The sequence below is a fragment of the Molossus molossus genome, unplaced genomic scaffold, assembly GCF_014108415.1.
Source record: "Molossus molossus isolate mMolMol1 unplaced genomic scaffold, mMolMol1.p scaffold_m16_p_19, whole genome shotgun sequence".
Taxonomy (NCBI): domain Eukaryota; kingdom Metazoa; phylum Chordata; class Mammalia; order Chiroptera; family Molossidae; genus Molossus; species Molossus molossus.
Window position 1 is genome coordinate 18,505,039 of NW_023425354.1, and position 18,635 is coordinate 18,523,673.

Consider the following 18,635-nt stretch of genomic DNA (forward strand, 5'->3'; position numbering starts at 1 on the left):
CTTGGCTTCCCCCATTCTCTGCATTAGTTTAAGTGACGACAATTCCCTACAATAGCACGAGCCTTCTCCTAAAATTCAGTGGTTTTTGAACAGTTTTCTACTACTAAATTCTGTTAGCTTTACCATAAATACACCTCACTAAGTCAGGAATACCACCTTCTAACCCTGAATTTTTCGGTTTCTCACATACAAAGATAATATTGGTACCTATGAAGTCATTTTTGGAAATCTGGACAGAGGCCACTGCAAAGAGATTTTATTCAGCTGACTTTCCAAATCTTGTCAGAAAAATATAACATGTTCACAGTCATGAGGTAAAACAAGGTTTTCAGTGAATGCTAAGGGGAAGGATATTCATCATGATACTCAAGGATTTGGGCCTCTGTCAAAATGCACGTTCTCTACTGCAAAGTGCCCAGGCATGTTTTGAGAGAAAGTCTTGAAGTTGCTAGTTTCAGAAATGAAAGCAAGGAGCAGGAATTGGTTCAGCTGCATCAGCAAAGTTGGGAAATCTGCCCTTCCCTACCTGCCATTGGTCAATGGAGATGAACAGGATATTTTCTATAAAAAGAACATGTTAATTACCATTTCCTCTCTTTATTCATTTCAGATATTAACACACTGAATGCGGATAAATGCACTCTACTTCACAGGACAATAAGTGTTCTAGATATAAATAAGTACTGGCTTAAAACATTCTTGCTAATTCCAGTCCTACAACAATAATTTATTTTTCTTCAAATGGCAACTCTTCACAGTTTCGATACTGCAGCAGCAAATTATTGTGGTCCATATCTGATAACATCTTAAGAGAACTAGAGATCAGTTAGCAAACTTCTGGTGCCACATGCAGTTTGGGTAGGACAATTTCACTACAAATCTCAAAGACTGGCCGAGGGAACCAGGCGGCAGAGGTCGTCTGTAGGAATGACCGGGAACTTACGCAGCTTTTTTCCTGCCCACCTCTTGGGCAATTCTTCATATAAGTTCATGGAGGTGAACTTTGCAGTACGTGCATTCTGTTCATCGGTCCCTGTCACCCACAGGTGCGATGGAAAAAGAAATAACCCAACTGGTACTTCATAGAGGAGCTTTTCAGAGCAAATCAGGCAGGATGAGGCCAGGAGGTTTTGGTTCAACACAGTTGATCCAGAAGTTGGCACAGCTGGCATGATACTGGTGTCCTCCGTATGCCAGCTTGAAACTGTCTGTTTCTGAGTTGAATGCCTGCCGGAAATAAACAGACACGTAGAGCAAGTCAGGTTCCTGCACCTAAGAGCTCATCAGCAACCAGCATGCACACTTTTTCACAGAAGTCAAACTGGCACACACACAAAAGCTGAGCAGGTGGCTACAGAAATTCAGGTAAAGTTTTTTGCTGTTAATTATAGGTATAAAAATATCTTTACCATTAAACCCAATTTCAGCAAAAGAAGGCCAAGTATTTCGTAGAAAAGGCAGAGTCTAGGAGAGGAGGAGGGTGTCCCGATATGGTGAACTAAAATAGCTAAGGGCTGTCGATCATTTTTATCCCTCATTGTTCTGAAGGGAGCCCTTCCTGGAAGGCTGGCATTTGACTATCACATGTAATCCCTTAAATTTCTGTGGCTAATTACAGTCCTATCATGAAAGAAAACAAAAGATTATAAATTCTTAGGGTCTCATGCCATTGGGAGCTGATAATTGAATCAACATAATTAAAAAGTTCATGCCCTGGCTGGTTTGACTCAGTGGTTAGAGCATCGGCCAGAGGACCAGAGAGTCACATGGTCCATTCTTGTCAAGGGCATGTAGGTCGGTTGTGGTTCGGTCCCCAGTCCTGGTCAGGGTTGTGTGGGAGGCAACTAGTCAATGTGTTTCTCTCACGTCAATGTTTTTTTTTCTCTCTCTCTCTTCTCTCTTGGTCTCTCCCTCCCTCCCTCCCTTCCTATCTGAAGATAAATGGAAAAATATCCTCAGGTGAGGATTTAAAGATAAACAACTTTCAATTAAAAAAAAATTCAAATAGGTACAAGGTTTATAAAAGATGAAGATATTAAACACATAAGAACTATTTTCAAATGAGCAATGCTTATAGGTGAGTTACAGCCAGCCAATCTTAACCACAACCACATCCTGGAATGCTTTTTAAAGCACTACAAGTAAATAAATAAAACTCTAAAACCCAAACTATTTGTTTTTGTCTGATAATGGCCAAATCTCGAAGCGCTTTAATCTCATTCTGTGTGTTACTCTAACTTCCAGTCTTCCAGAAGTTGCTCATTCTGTTACCCTGCTCATCACAGAAAAATAACCACAACACCAGAAGCCAATTATGAGATACAAGCATGCAAACAAGACGGAAGTGGATCCACACAGACAGTTGATTAAATCAAACATTATGGGAACAAAGGTGACTCAGTCGAGATTCACAATTGGAACGGGTCAGGATGGCAGTGGAATCATCTGATTTGCCTTCCACACTCAAAATTAAGATGGAGACACTAAGATAATGTGTAATTGATTCATACTTTTTTAGGATGTTCCTCTGCAGGCTTCTCTTCTTTCTGAAATAACGTTGAAACCATAAGGTCAACATAATCCCCAAAACAGAGACTCTTGCCTACAAACAAATCCTTGTGGGTAACCTGTTCTCCTTACCACCCCACCGTGCGCAGGGTGCTGTAGACACAATGCAAAAGCACACTCCCCAGAAAGGGAACTGCATGTGTGCTCTCAGCAGCTTTCCCACTACCCTTCTGAAAGAGTATGTCTATTTCTGTGGTCAGATTTCAGGGATTCATAAAATCCCCACCACCTCTGGGCACAGCCCTTGTACAGCAAAGTGGTCTATACTGGGTTGTCCCCCAGGTCATGTTAGAAAAGCACTTTGCCATCTGCAGGGGAAGGCATGTGACTCACCCGGCTCCTGGAGTCCACGTTTAACAGGCACACCCCACAAGCAAGTTCCTGAGCATTCTTAATCCCAGGCCGCAGCATACAGGAGGAAAAATCCAGCGAATTTTCATCGGGCTGTGAAAACAAGACAAATGGGTAAGAACCCAGCAATTCCGAATGCTGTGGTGGGTCTCAGGCAACAGTGTGGTGAAAGCCCTACTAGGGTAGGGTAAGTACTGAGTGCCAGGGCCTGGCGGTGGTGGTGGTGGGAGGGGAGGCTTACCCCAACCCAAGGGGAAAGGAGCCTGATGGCAGAGAACACTCTTCCTAGAACTTAGAAACAACTTGGCTGGGTCCTGACGGGGGTGTGCTAGGTGAAAGGGTGGGATGTATGAGGTGGGGAGGGAAGGATATTTATTCCATGTAGAACAAGCAGCCCGGGCAAAGGATCTTAGCAAAAGATTGGGGATGGGAAGAAATCTAGGGATGGGAGCCAAACTTACGGAAGGGGTAAGAGGTGGAACTGGAACATGAGGCCTTGAAAGGAACATAAGGGGTTGAGGCTCTATCCTGGGAAGCAGTTAAGGGCCCTAATTGGATCATAACACAATCAGGTGTGTATTATGGACAGCTCCCTCTGGTTGCAGTACAGGCAGTGAATTGGGGAGGCAATCTTCAAGGTGTGGGCCTCAGTCACTAGGCTGTTGTAGTGCTCCAACAGGGGTATGGAGAGAAATGGACACATGGAAAAGCAACCAAGGCAATAGAGTCAACAGGCCTGGATACAAGCAGGGGGGAGGCTTGGGCAACTGAGAGGATTTACCGCAATAAGGCACATGAGAGCAGAACCAGATCTGGGGTGGAGGACAGGGAGAAGAACTCAAGTTTGGTACAAGCTGAGTTAGAGCTGCCTATGGGACAGCCAAGTTCTAACGTTACATAAGCAGACAGATGGCTATATAGTCCTAGTGCTCAAGAATGAGTGATGTGGAAGTTATTAGCTAGAGAGTAAATCTAACAGTGGCTAATAAGTGAAGCTGTTACTTGTGCTAAGCACCTGGGACCCTGAGTGAGAAGGATGCAGCAGAGAGAACCCTTCACCTTGAGATGGGCATATAGCAGGGGAGGGGGTCTGGTTTGTAACTGCAGCATAACCTAGCCTAATTTGACTGATACAAAGTGTTCTAGACACAGGCTCCACAAGCAATTCCAGACTTTTGGTTTGGGTTACAATGTACCCATTCTTGGATACAATGTTTTGTGTAATTTCCCCTATTGCTGCTATAACAAATTAGCACAAATTTAGTTGCTTAAACAACATAAGTTTTTGCTCTGTTTTGGAGATGGGGATTCTAAAATGGGTCAGCAACGCTGCATTCCTCTGGAAATTCTAGGGGGAAATCTACTTCTTTGCCTTTTCCCATTTCTAGAGCCCGCCTGAATATTCCCTGGATCATGGGCCCATCTTCCACCTTTGAAACCAATAGCACAGCCCTGGCCGGTTTGGCTCAGCAGTTAGAGCGCCCGCCTGCGGTCCGGAGAGACCCGGGTTCGGTTCCCGCTAGGGGCATGTACCTCGGTTGCGGTTTGTCCCCGGCCCTGGTTGGTCGTGCGGGTGGCGGCCACTCGATGTGTCCCTTTCACATCGATGTTTCCCTCTCTCTCTCTTCCTCTCTCTCCCTCCCACTCTGTCTGTACAAAAAATGGAAAAATGTCCTCGGATGAGGATAGAAAAAAAAAATGAAACCAATAGCACAGCACCAGCCAATCTTTCTGTTGACTGTCATATCACCTCTTCTCATTCTCACTCTCCTTCCTTCCTCTTAGAAGGATCCCTGTGGTGACACTGGGCCCACCTGGATTATCCAGGGTAAATTCCCCATCTGATAACCCTGAATTTAATCCCAACTGTAAAGTCGACTTTACAATATAAGGTAACAAATTCCAGGGATTATGCACTGACGTCCTTGTGGCAGAGGGCATTCTCTACCAATCACATCCACCTTCTGTCAACTGAGGAAAGCCATGCAGAGACATGATGAAGATCCTGTCTCTATAACACTATGCAGACTGGCAAGATGATAAAATGCCATCATAATGAAAAATAAACTCTTCTCGCCCTGACTAGTTTGGCCCAGCGGTTGGAGCGTCCCGCAGACCAAAGAGTCATGGGTTCAATTCCAGTCAAGGGCATTTACCTCGGTTGCAGTTCGGTCCCCAGCCCTGGTCAGAGTCGTGCAAGAGGCAATCAATTGATGTCTCTCTCTCACATTAATGCCACCCCCCCACCCCCCCGTCTGAAGATAAATGGAAAAATATCCTTGGGTAAGAATGAAAAAAATAAATAAATAAACTGTTCTCCTGATATGCCACAGCAACAGGAAGTACTCTGAAATTCACTGCTTGCTTCACATTGAAAAGAAGCACAGAAGAATTTGTATTATACTGAGGATAACAGTGGAATCAAAGAGCCTGTGTGATTTTCAACTGACTGGAGGCTGGGAGAATGAACAGTCCTGTCTTTTCTCATAGATTTTATACGGCAGAGATGGACCAGTTTTGTTTTCCAGGACAGAGTTTTTCTTTGTTCCAAACCTACTAAATTTCAACCCATATCCACGAGATAAAACCTTAAATAACAATTCACTTGTCTTAAGAAAACAGATTGACTTTACCTCAGTTCCTGCCCAGTCTGTGCCTAGAGGAGATATGCTTCTACCACAAGAGGGAGCTTGAGTTCACGGATAAAGGGTGTATAAGAAAGGAAAGGGGAATATAAAACTTTGCTAGTAGAACTTCCAGCTTAAGTAAAGATTAAGGAGCCACAATTTGGAGATTAAGACGGTGTACTCTGCTTTCCTTAGCCCAAGCATCATGCTTGCAATGCAGCACTAGCCTTCTGGAACTTCTTTGCTGGAGAATAGTAATAGCTGTCTTTTTTTAAAATCCTCATTCAAGGATATTTTTCCATTTATCATCAGATAGAGTGGGAGACAGGGAGAGTGGGAGAGAGAGAAACATCAGTGTGAGAGAAACATGGACCAGTTGCCTCCTGCAAGACCCGACCAGGGCCAGGAAAGAACTACAACCGAGGTGCGTGCCCTTGAGCAGAATCGAATTTGTGACTCACTGGTCTGCGGGCTGACGCTCTACCTACTGAGCCAAACCAGCCAGGGCAGAAAGGACTTTTAAAGGATGATGTGCATTTGTATTCCAGATTTGTCAGATTTATGAAAGTTTCATCTGAGCCCCAATTTCTTCACCTTTAAAAATGAGGATTACACTACTCACCTCATGAACTGTTACCGGGATTAAATGTAAAGCAAATAATGCAATACCTGGCATTTTCTAGGTGCAAAATAAACAGTGACTCTTACATTAGTACTACCGAAAGCAAAGAGCTGACTGGCAATTTGGTTCATTAAGAAACTTTAAATTCTACCTAAAATAAAGCAACAGTGTAAAGAGTTAAAAGATTTCTATATAACCTCACTTCATGTTTTTGCTGCTGTTACTGGGATACTGGTATATTTCTCACTGATTTGTAAGTTTTCTTTACAAAGCGAAGACATGAGTCCACTATCTGTATGCACTGCCCTGTGTTTCCTAGTTTACCATTTTGTCTCTTTTTTTCCACATTAAGAATGGCTTCACTGATTTGTCTTGGAGTTATGTCATTTGACCTACCTTCAGAGATTTCATAAGAAACTACTCAATGAAACCTGTTGCTTTATTTACTGAAAGGATATTTAATGATTACGTAGGTTACATTAGTTTCTTCTTTACAACAGCCCACAAAAGAAATTTCTGATGTTAGTACTAGGAATAATTATGCTTCTTGTGAGTAGTGTGTTTATTTTTATGTTATGAACACAGTGAATCACGGAACTGATCATAACTTCTTTACATTGATTCTTAGGCAGGGTAAAAAGTCAACTATATAGCTCACTGCTAGCAAATGCAAGCACTTTAAAAGCACATACTTTTTGTACACTTAACTTCAGTCCTGGCTTTATCTTCCCTTTCCATTTATTAAAAATATTTAATCCAGTTATGAAAATTATGAGATACAAAACTGCGTATCTAGTTTGAAAATAATTGGAGGGTTCAAAAAAGTAGAAGAGAAAAGTAAAACATCCTACCAAACACTGTTAGCACATGAGGAAATAGAGGACACAGTCTGGCTTTTCAGGAGCTGACAAGCTAATGGGCAAGAAACAAGTAAACACAAAATGATCAACAAGTGTGGAAAGTGCTATCAGAGAGAAGTGTGCTATTTTTCTCTACTAGAAGGGGGTCTACTCAGACTGAAGGGGTGTTTTTAATGACTTCTGGGGGAACTGATGCAGAGTGCAGAGGGAAAAGCAATCTAACAGAGAGGCGAGGGTAGTCCAAGAGATGAAAAAGACCTTATAAGGAGTTCAAACTTGATCCTGAAGGAATTTTTTTATTTCTTACTTTTTTGAGTTGGTGGATTTCATTTATTGGTATCAAGATTTTCTTTCTGGTTCATTTTGTTTTCATTCCCCACTTCCCAGGCCCAACAATGGTAGAAAAACCCCACAGCATTGAGGAATTTGAAATGAGACTTAACTGACACAATCAATTGCATTTTAGAAAGAAATGTCTAGTAGTGGTGTTCAGAAGAGACTGATAAGGGATAAAAATAATCAGTAACTCTATGCGGTCAGACGTGATAAAGGCCTGAATGATTTAATACATTAAATAAATTAGCTTTCCGCTTTAGCCAGTTTGGTTCAGAGGTTAGAGCACTGGCCCTCAGACCAAAGGGTCGCAGGTTCGATTCTGGTCAAGGGCATGTATCTGGGTTGCAGGTTCAATCCCCAGCCCCAGTCGGGGTTGTGTGGGAGGTAACCAATGTTTCTCTCTCTTTCCCTCTCCCTCCCTCCCTTCCACTCTCTCTCTGAAAACCTTTGGAAAAAGATCCTTGAGTGAGGATTAACAAAAAAAAAGCTTTCCATTTCTATATTTTCTAATTATTGTTAATATGTAAGAATGCTATAAATTTTTGCCAAACTCATTAAATTTAACCTTTTGAATTCAGATTTCTGGAAGTATTTCATATCACCAAATAAATATAATTTATCTCTTTTCAAATATTTATACTTCATTTCTTATTGTATTGGTCAGAACAGTATTTAAAAAAAATAATTACCCAAACTGTATGATTTTAGGTTATAAATTGAAAAATGGTCCAAGGGAACAAAATAGAGATTTTGGAAATGATTTAAGCTGTTTAAGAACTTAATATTACAAACCAGAAGCAGCATAATGGGAGAGGATTTGTTGTTTAAGACACAATGTCAGGATAGCTGGATACCCACCTATCAGTATAGAGCAGTAAGAATTGCTTCCTACCTCACTACTGCAATCCCGTTCAGATGGGTGACATAGTTAAATATAAGAAAGAAAATAAAATAGCATATTTATTCCAGCTGTGAAAGGAAGATAAATTTCTGACTAATGTGAAATAAAGGATATTATCAGAGAAAAAGTGAATAGGTATGAATATATAAAAATAAAATAGTTTTGCCCAATAAAATGTAAAAAAGGAGTAGAAGAGGAAAAGATAACTGATATAAACTTACTAGCATATGTGTGTTTGCCTATGTGTGTATATGTGTGTGTGTGTGTAAATCTGTTACAAATATGAACTTTGGTCAACCATATTTCATTGAATAAATAAATGGTCAAAAGAAACAGATTATCAGTTTACATAAATAGATGATCAGTTTACATATAAAGGAAATAAAAATAGTAAATTATCATTTGGAATACTGGATAGCATCTCTCAGAAAATGAAAAAAATGTAAAAAACACCTTTAGGAAATAATTTACACATTTGTTAAACTAAGAAATTGACAAAAAAATTAGAACACAATGTAAAGAAACAAATACTTTTTAAAAAATATGTTTTTATTGATTTTTTAGACTGAGAAGAAGGGAGAGAGAGAAAGATTGATGTGAGGGAGATACATCGATTGACTGCCTTCTGCATGCCCCTCCTGGGGCTCAAGCCTGCAACCTGGGCATGTGTCCTGACTGGGAATTGAACCAGGATCTCTCAGTCATGGGATAATGCTTAATCCACTGAACCACCCCAGCCAGACAAGAAACAAATACTTATATACCTCTGGTAGTACTGTCAAATAGCCCAAGCTTTCTGGAAAGCCACAGAATAAATGCAACAGCAGCTACATATGCAAACGTGTATACATGTGCAGTCATGCACTCTGACCTCAGAAGTCCATTTGGAAGAACTACATCCCCAAAGGGAAAATAGTATTTTTAAAAAGATTTTTTTTTTTTTTTTTTTTTACTGACTTTTAGAGAAAGAGAAATGAAGGGAGGAAGGGAGAGAGAAAAACATCAACACTGATCAGCTGCCGCCCTGGCCGGTTTGGCTCAGCGGTTGGAGCGTCGGCCTACGGACCAGAGAGTCACGGGTTCGGTTCCCGCTAGGGGCACATACCCCAAAAAAACCCCATCAATCAGCTGTCTTCTGCACACTCCCTACCAGGGATTGAGCCCACAATCTGGGAATGTGCCCTGGTGGGAACTTGAACTAGCAACCTTTCAGTGCATGGGATGATGCCCAACCAACTAAGCCACATTGGCCAAGTTTTTATAAGGACATCCATAAGGGGACACAAATGACTAGAAGTACAAAGGAAGGAACTCAAACCAATGCTTTGCAAAACATGCATATGTGTATTTGAATTTAGAAGGATGGGTTACGGGTGAATGTTTTCCTGGGAGCTATACAGAAACTAACCTGATACTATTCAACTAATCGCACAGATGTTCTCTCCTTCCTTTAACATAAACAATATGATACAGTAGGCACCTTCATCCTCCAATAAATGTCATCAGAGGAACATACACTGTTTTACAACTTAGGTTTCTGGAAAGGAAAGCAACTGTTGAATCGTCTAATGGGCTTACCGTGAGTGTGGCAAGTGACATGAAGCCGATTAGGTTATTCCATACTTTATCGATGTCCTTAAGCAACTGCTGCAGTTTCTCACTGCACACTGCAGTGGCTTTTATCCCCAGCTCCACACGTTTGGTCACCCTGTACACTTCAACAACTCCTGACAGGGTGAGAGAGTAGAGAGTTAGGTGTTGAAAGTGTAGAGAAAAAAACAAGCAGACAAGGTAGCATTATTGCTTGTTGAGAACTACATCTGGACAGAGGTATAGAACTACATCCGGACAGAGGTGAATGTACTATTCCTTGGGACCAACCATCTCCAATGCTTCGGTATAACTGACTGGTAAGAACATAAACTCTAGAGCTACACTGTTTAGGTTCAAATCCCAGCTCTGTCACTTACTAGCTGTATAACCTTGGGCAAACTACTTAACTTCTGTGTGCCTCAATTTCCTCTTCTGTGAAACTGGGTTAATAATAGCACCTCCTCAAAGGATAATTGAGGGGATTAAATGAGTTAATACTATAAAAGGTTTTGAATGGTGTCCATAGAACAGTGGGCATTATGCAAGTATTAGCTATTTTTTTGCCTTACTTTTTTTAGGAGTCCATCTGTATGAATTTGGGAAATGCCATTAAACTTGCTGAAAATGGAAATATTAAAGGTTTAAAAGAATCTGAATATCAATATCATCAAAAAGTAATTAAAAGAAAATTAAAATAGTGTGTTAAAAGGTGATTAAAAGAAAAGAAAGAAATATCTCACTCCTATGAATGCCCAATGGTTTACACACTGTGGTTTCATGTATCTTTCATACACTTAACAGGACTCAGAACAGTTCTTTTCCTGTGGTCTCTGAATTGTGGCTGAACTCTTCAAGTAAGGCTGATAATTGCCAAGTATCTCTACATTCTAAGGACAGCCACCAGACACATCCCCAGCCTTTAACCCAGCCTCTATAGGATAGGACTGGAGAACTCCAGGGGGTCTTCAGAGTGGTACACTATCAGCCCTTTGACTTTTCCTCTTCCTTTCTCAGGGGAAGGGCAGGAATCATTGCCTACCTCAGCCAAGTGAGGGGGCTTCTAAGACAATCTTTCATAGACACTAGGAAACTACTAGAGAAAAAGACAGGCAGCCTGTTACCTGGTGAACGTCTGTTTATGCAGTAGAATTGTGCCCATCTGGGTGGGAAAAAGGAACTAGAGTGAGGTGGCAGGAGAAAAAGAGACTATATCCCTTCACTATCCACTCACCCAGCAAATATTCTTCAGTGACTATTATATACCAGGCACTAATCTACCTGTTGGAGACATAGCAGTGAGCATAACAGGCCAAAATCCCTCCCCTCTTGGAAGTTCATTCTAGTGGAGGGAGACAGATAATAAACAGAACAATAAGTAAACATATAAGATATTAAAAGGTGATGACATTAGTGAGAAAAACAAGCAGGGAAAGAGAGAGAAGTGCCAGGGTTGGGAGAGGGGACAGAGTTGAGTAAGGGGGGTCAGGGAAGACCTCACTTAGAAGGTGACATTTGAGTAAAGATCTGAAAATGATTACGGTCCAGTGCCTGCGGCTCTGACCACAGGCTAAGCCTAAGCTTGGGGTGGAAGGAACACTGAACTGGACAGAGATTGAGGCTTCAAGTTGGATGTGGCCAGGACGTTAAGGAAATTTGTGATGTTATTAAGGGGTATAGAGGAAGAATTGACAGAGCATGGTGAGGCACTGACTGGAGACCAAATGATTTCATTTTAATGCAGCATCTAGTTCACTCTCTTTGGTAAACCAGTAACATAGGTGTAATTTTACATTGTTGCTATTATATTATAACAAGGACTGGGAAACTTGGCCATAGAGACTTTAAGTCAAATAGTCAAAGAATACTTTCTGCCTATGACTTAAGTGTGTTATGGACAAATGCAGATGCTACTTAGTAAAATGTTATGAAACTTGAGAGACCCAGATTAAAATTTTAACATAAGGAAAAAAAATAAAAATATTTCAAAGTGTCATGATTTTGAATAAGTAAAATATAAAAGAACATACCTAATAAATACTCCATGCCTTGAGCTGACTGAATTACTTCTGTGCACACAGAGCTACTACTGATTCCATTTAAGGTATCATTTGCTTTCTTAATGACCTACAAGAAATGAAATCACATCACTTTAAATAATCAAGAGAAGTCACTGCAAATCAATTGAGTATTGGTAGAAAACCCAACGGAAAAGCCAGGAGGTGTGAAAAAGCCTGACTAACTGATGCATGTACATGACTATGCTGAAACAAATCTGAGAATTTAATTTTAACCTTGAAGAAACAACCCTCCATTCCTTTGGAAGTGGAAAGATAGAGGTTCTTTAGCTAAAATATTATTTTAATTCAGGCAGAGTTAATGATATCGCTTTGTTATTATTTTAAGCACAGTGACAGATGAGGGCACAATTGACAAATAAGCCAGTATCTGCTATTACAAATATGAAAGAAGCCTCATTTAAGATGTATGATTTTCCATAGAGCTTCACTTTGTATACTGAGGTAGGGCCCTCTTCAATTCTGCCTCTGTCCATTCCAGTGAACTAAGGAGAAGGCAAAATGACAGAGGACAGCACTTGCATACGGGTGACCACAAAAGTGACATACTCACATCGAGGGCACTCCCCAGGCATCTCTGCCATTCATATGCATATCTTTCACTTTCCTGGAATTTTATAAAAAGAACTGGGTTAGAAGGGCAAGTCTGGAATCCTCTATTTATAACTATCAATTCAGAGGGTAATGGAAGATTTTCCTTTTTATTAAAATTACTCTAGTTCAAGTACAGTTTATCTTAAGAACCCACTAATGACTATTTAAAAATACTAATAAATGTAACTTCTAAGCACATGCCTTGTGGATCTGAGGGAAATGTTTTATAGCAGCTCCTCTCTACAAATGTCACCTCATTTGTTCTAGTGACAGCATACACTTCTTTATAGGTACTCACCACACAGATGTCTACTACAAGAACCCATATCAAACCAGCGGCTTTCCTCAGTTACAATTCTGTGTGTGTTTGTGTACATACACATACATGCGTGTGTATGACAACAAGGGTGGGGGAAGAATGGTTAAGGGTTAGCTGTACGAGGAAGACAGCATAAGACTAAGATACAGCAAACATAAATAGAAGATTCATAACATTTTCCCTTTTTCCTCCATTTTTTATTTTATTATTATTATTTTTTGTTTAATCCTCACCCAAGGATATTTTTCCATTGCATTTTAGATAAAGATAGAATGGAAGGGAGAAAGGGGGAGAAAGAGAGAGAGAGAGAGAAACATCAATGTGAGAGACACACATCAAACGGTTGCTTCCTGCACAACCCCAACTGGGGCCAGGGACTGAACCTACTACAACCCAGGTACATGCCCTTGACTGAGAATTGAATCCAAGACCCTTAGGTGCATGGGCCGATGCTCTAACCACAGAGCCAAACCACCCAAGGCCATTTTTTATGTTTTAATATTCACTGAAATGATAGCCTAAGTGCTCAAAAAGAATTTCCTTAAACATGTCCTTCCTTGTGTAGTCCCATGAATAATTTCAGTTTTCAGGTCACTACTTACTTTCAGTGGATGCCGCATCTGGGATATATTTCCATCCAGGCTAATATCACCATTCTCTCTCTTTAACTACATATTTTGTCTGGTATCTTGTGACTCTGTCACATGTGAAAGCTGCAAGCATTTTTTTCTCGAGACCCTCTGTGCTCAGCTGGTCTTTTATCTGGCCCCTGTGGAAAACTACCCTGCTCACCTCCACCTCTCCTGTCAGATCTTTGTACTTGTCACGGATGACAGGCAGAGCGGGCTTCTCACTCAGAGTGTTGGAGCGGTCTCTGAAAGGCTGCTCCAAAGCCGGAGACGGAGAAGAACGGCTTATTTCTTTATCACCAAGGCTCAAACTCCTCTTGTGTGACCCTGGGAGAAGAGGATGGCAGAGTTAAAGGTTTTGATTACTCAGCTTAGGTCAAGCAGAGGCTCTTGCTAATGTGACCCTCTTCTGTTTATGTCATGAGGCATTCAGAAACACCATCCTCATTCATCTGTCTGGCAAGCTACATGTTGAATCCTTCCCATTGTTCTCTCTTGCTTGGTTTCCCTGACTTTAATGTTCTCCACTACCCTTCCCTGAATCATCATAATTCTTAGTGCAGAATCATTGCAGTCTGGAGGACTACAGTGTCTTTCTAAATATCAGAGTGTCAGAGTTGTGCTGCTTTTGCAGTTCTCAGTTATGGATTTGCACCAATCTCTTCCATGCTTCCCCAATCCAATAAAAACCAATGATCCCTTCTGTTAACATGGGCTTAGACCAGAAGGGACAAACTCAAATACTTTCAGAGAGCAGACAAGCAAAGTAAATGAATAAGTCAACTGAACATAGAAGTACCCAGGACTATGACTCTGGGGGGAGCACAGCCCATCGATTAGAGGTGGCCTAGTATTGCCAGATACTACTTTTTAAGAAAAGCTAGAAATCCAGATTGTGAAATCACATGATTTTTACTTATTGGTAACTGCTTCACACATTAAAAAACCTACTTCGTGGGTCAATAAAACAGGTCTGCAGACTGGATCCAGATCTACAGCCACAACACTGCAGCCTCTGGATGAAAACATACAGGATGGAGCCAGGGAACAAGAGCAGAGCTAACTTTCCCACAAGTGGATAAAATCAATTTATTTCTCTGGCACTTTGAACACAGCACACCTCTAAGTAAACGAGCTAAGGAAGAACAGACTGGGTGCCTAGCCCAAAAAGCAGTTACCTGAGGGATACTGGTTTGACTCCAGTTCAGTCTCAGGGAAACCTTTTTTATTTTAAATAGCCATCTGTAATAGACTGATTTCAAACACTGGAAAATCTATATCCTGCTAAACCAGGGGTCAACTTTTTATTCTAAGAAAGAACATCTAACACCTTAGTGGTAAAAGAGCATCTTCGCTTGCGAAGGGTGTGACTTAGTGGAAAAAACCATGACAGTAAAAAATCTATGTTGAAAGCTACTCACCTTGAACAGAAAGGTCAAAGGTTGCCAGCTCACTTTTGATCATTTCTTCACTGGATTTCATTTTGCTTTGTGAATTGGCCACTAAGAAGTCAAATTTGCTGATTTTGGGCTTTTCACTTTGAAACTCTCCAAAGTCATCGGAACATTCTTTGGGGGTGTCGTGAGAAGTGCTACTGGAAGCGGGGCTTGGACACGGGGCCTCTTGGCTCCGTTCAGCTGTAGGCAGGTCCTGTCTTGTGAAATCTGTATAGTCCCTGCTTTCATAGTCCTTTTGCTCACTGGTCTGAGGAATCACATCTTTAAAACTGGCAAAAGTGGGGAAGGTAGTCTCTGGAAGAGCATCTTCACTTGCGAAGGGTGTGGCTTTGGACAGAGATGTCATGGTGATGTTTTCAGAACTGCCAAATGAAGTCTCTTTTTTTTGAAAAACTGAGGCAGCTGAGGAGGATCTGCTTCCTGCTGAGAGGACAAATGGAGAGAATTTTCTGCCCTGAGATGCATCATCCCTGTCTGCCCAGTCAGAGCTCGTAAGTGTGCTCACTGCAAAATTGCTACTGCAGGTTCCAAAAGCAGCATATTTTAAGTCCTCTATATCTGAAAGGGAAATAAGACCCCACAATTAGAGGCAAGCTCACGATTTAGGCAAAATGCCCTAAACTCTGCAGAAGCAAAATGTCTAGCATATTTGATTCTCTTTATCCTATGTTGGAGTTAACTAAATTTAGAGCTTGTACTAAAATTAAAAGAGTTGAGCTGTAACATCTGATCTTTAAAAACCCACATTAGCCTTGACTTGTCATCTATATTTAGTTACAAAGAACATTTTTTTAATATAAGCCTTACTTAAAAAAGACAGGTTCATCTACCAATGTATATACTGTTTCATATGAGAATAAAGTCATTTAATAAACTGTTCACTTATAAACTTTAAAATGTATTTACAATAGTCCCTGCCTAAAACATCTTTTACCTTGACTTTGTTGGAAAATGTTCCTTTAAAACATGGTCATGTCAAATTTACATGACAAGCTAATTAAAAATTAACAATTTCTCAAAACTAAAATGAAAATAATGTTACTTAACTTTTAATCAATTATTAGGAGTTTCTGTGTCAAGCCAGGCCAAATATGAGAATTTAAAAAAAATATATGTTTTTATTGCTTTTTTAGAGAGAAAGGAAGGGAGAAAGATAGAAACATTGATTGGCTGCCTCCTGCCAATCGAGCCTGAAGCCTGGGCATGTGCCCTGACCAGGAATGGAACCGGAACCTCTCAGTTCTTGGGATGACACTCAATTCACTGAGCCACACTGGCTGGGCCCAAATATGAGATTTTAATTGAGCAGTTACTTACCTAGTTGTTATTTTGGTCAATATGGACATCACTATTGCTGTGATGGAGTATGAGGAAAGAAAAATCAATCTAATCTACGTTAGACCCTAAAAGACAGAGTCAAAGGTCTGGGTCCTGCTGAGCTCCTGTTTCTCCTTCAACTATGTGTCAAGCCCTCCATTAAAAAAAAAAAAAGAAGGAAAGGAAAAGAAGAAAGCAAAGAAAGAAATGCTAGGGCAAAAGACTCGTTTTACATTCTTAATATATGTTTAAATAATTTAAGAGGTAACATAAAACAGCAGAAAGAATGTAGGTTTCTTATTTAGGCAGACCTGGATTCAACTCCCAGCCCTACCACCTACTACTTGTGTGACACTAGGCAAGCTATTTAACATTTTTTAACCTTGGTTTATTATCTGTAAGATGAAAATATGATGTACTTAGAAGGGCTGTGTTGTGACAATTAACGATAATGTGTGTAAAGGATCCAGGGCCTGGTCAGCAATATATAATAGCAATATTTGTACAGTATAGTTGCCACCAGCCTCAGTTTGACATTTAGTTGCTACTTTAGGGCCTAAAATGAAATTATTTCAAAGTGAAAATAAAATATTAACTCATCATTTTAGTAGTCCATATTTGCCCATATTTGAAAATCAAAACCAACCAAGGCTCAATAACACTGTACAAGACAGCGTGTGGAGAGGCCACCTTTCAGCGGCACTGACCATTCAGTCTGGCTAACATGTGTTTTAGTTTCATTTTAGTCACTGTACACAAGGCAAGAAGGCCACATAAGGCCACATAAACACTCCCTCCCTGACAACCACATGGTTTATAATGAAAATGCTCAAAAGTTTTGTGACCCAGATTTTCATAATTAAGTCAACAGGTGAACCAACCCCAGTGCATTCTGTCTTTGTTTCACAGCAGTACTGCATAGGTAAGGGACTCCTGACAGTTCCACAGCCCTTCTAACCCCCACATGTGTGTACCCCACATCTCTCTCTCTCTTTAAACCCTATTAGGAAAAGGTACTACACTAATAATAAAAATTCAATACCCTAACCAGTGAAAAGCAGATAACTGTCAAGCAAAAAATTATATTTTAAAATTCTGCAATGCAAATAGTTCCCTTAAAATTTGGCTTATTAAACAGGAGGAAAAATGATTCAGGGAAGAAATATATACTTTCAAATGAATGAAAAAAGCTTTAGGCAAAAATGCTTTCTTAGTCTCTGGCTGCAGTGTTCTGTTTTCCCCACTACTTAAAGGGATCAGAAAGTACCCTGACTCAAGTGAGGTGAAATTCAATCAGGAGGCAGATGCAGTTAAACACAAGACTAGTCTTCCAGGAGTATATTCAGAAGAATGTTTCACAATACAGATATTTTTATTATTAGACCCTACCAGGAAGCTCTTTGGGGAAGCTATATTATGAACTGCTCCTAGAATCTCATCTATTAAAAGAGTAGCAATTTTTCTAAAGACCAAAAATAAATTTAATGAAAAGTTAAGCTCTAGTTCAAACATCACAACCAAGTTTCTAAGGCAATAAAAAGACTCTTTTGTGCAATTATGCAACAAGGTTTTGTTTTGTGTTTTTTTTTAAACAGAAATGACTGTAGTATAATCATGTAGAAGGCATTATAAGAAATAAGGGATTATATTAGCTGAAAAAGTATTTTTATAATACTACCAGTCTTTAACAAATCTTATATTTTATATTTTAAAAAATAATGAAGAATAAACATATAAGGTATACTAAAATCTAGCCTTGAGGTTGATTTTTAAATGTTACTTTGCTTATTTATTGGTTACTATAGTATAAAAACATAATTTACTAACGTGCAATTCATTTGAACATGTGCATAAGGAAGTACTAAAACTAATATTACATAGGAATGTGAGAACATTGTATTCTTAAACCTTAGCACTTATAAACAATATAAAAAACAGACTAGTATTTCCAGCATAGTGAATATTAGTAAGCCATTTTAGAGGAAAATGGGGAAAATCAGTTTACTGAGGGTAGATTAAACCAAGAAAATTCATTTCCCATGTTAAGGGTTCTACATTTTCTTAGCAGTCAAATTATATCTATTTGTATGGTGGTCTTAAAAATATTAAAGATTCTGGCCTGGCCAGTGTGGCTCAGTGGATTGAGCATCCTCCCAAGGACTGAGAGAGGTCCCAGTTCGATTTCTGGTCAGAGCACATGACTGAGTTGCCAGCTCGATCCCCAGTGGGAGGCGTGCACGAGGCAGGCGATCGATGTTTCTCTCTGACATCGATGTTTCTATCTCTCTCTCTAACAAAAATCAATGAAAACATATTAAAAAATAATTAAAGATTCTGTAAGACCTACAACGTAAGTGATGGAAGTTCTATCTGGAAAAATAATATG

The 18,635-nt window shown here is 40.0% G+C and overlaps 1 protein-coding gene across 3 annotated transcripts in view; it reads right to left on the reverse strand.

The window, feature by feature from the left end:
• Window positions 1-688: 688 nt before the first annotated feature.
• SYNRG (synergin gamma) overlaps window positions 689-18,635 on the reverse strand; it is a 60,538-nt gene continuing 42,591 nt past the window's right edge. The window contains exons 15-22 of one of the 3 annotated variants that reach the window (XM_036267958.1): window positions 14,897-15,490; window positions 13,639-13,802; window positions 12,487-12,540; window positions 11,886-11,982; window positions 9,844-9,992; window positions 2,902-3,012; window positions 2,511-2,546; window positions 689-1,227 (exon numbers count right to left, since the gene is read on the reverse strand). In XM_036267958.1, the coding sequence (XP_036123851.1) occupies window positions 1,096-1,227; window positions 2,511-2,546; window positions 2,902-3,012; window positions 9,844-9,992; window positions 11,886-11,982; window positions 12,487-12,540; window positions 13,639-13,802; window positions 14,897-15,490 (1,337 nt within the window). In that variant the 3' untranslated portion in view covers window positions 689-1,095. The remainder of the gene's footprint in view (window positions 1,228-2,510; window positions 2,547-2,901; window positions 3,013-9,843; window positions 9,993-11,885; window positions 11,983-12,486; window positions 12,541-13,638; window positions 13,803-14,896; window positions 15,491-18,635) is intronic. The other 2 variants (XM_036267959.1, XM_036267960.1) reach the window with 2 other exon arrangements.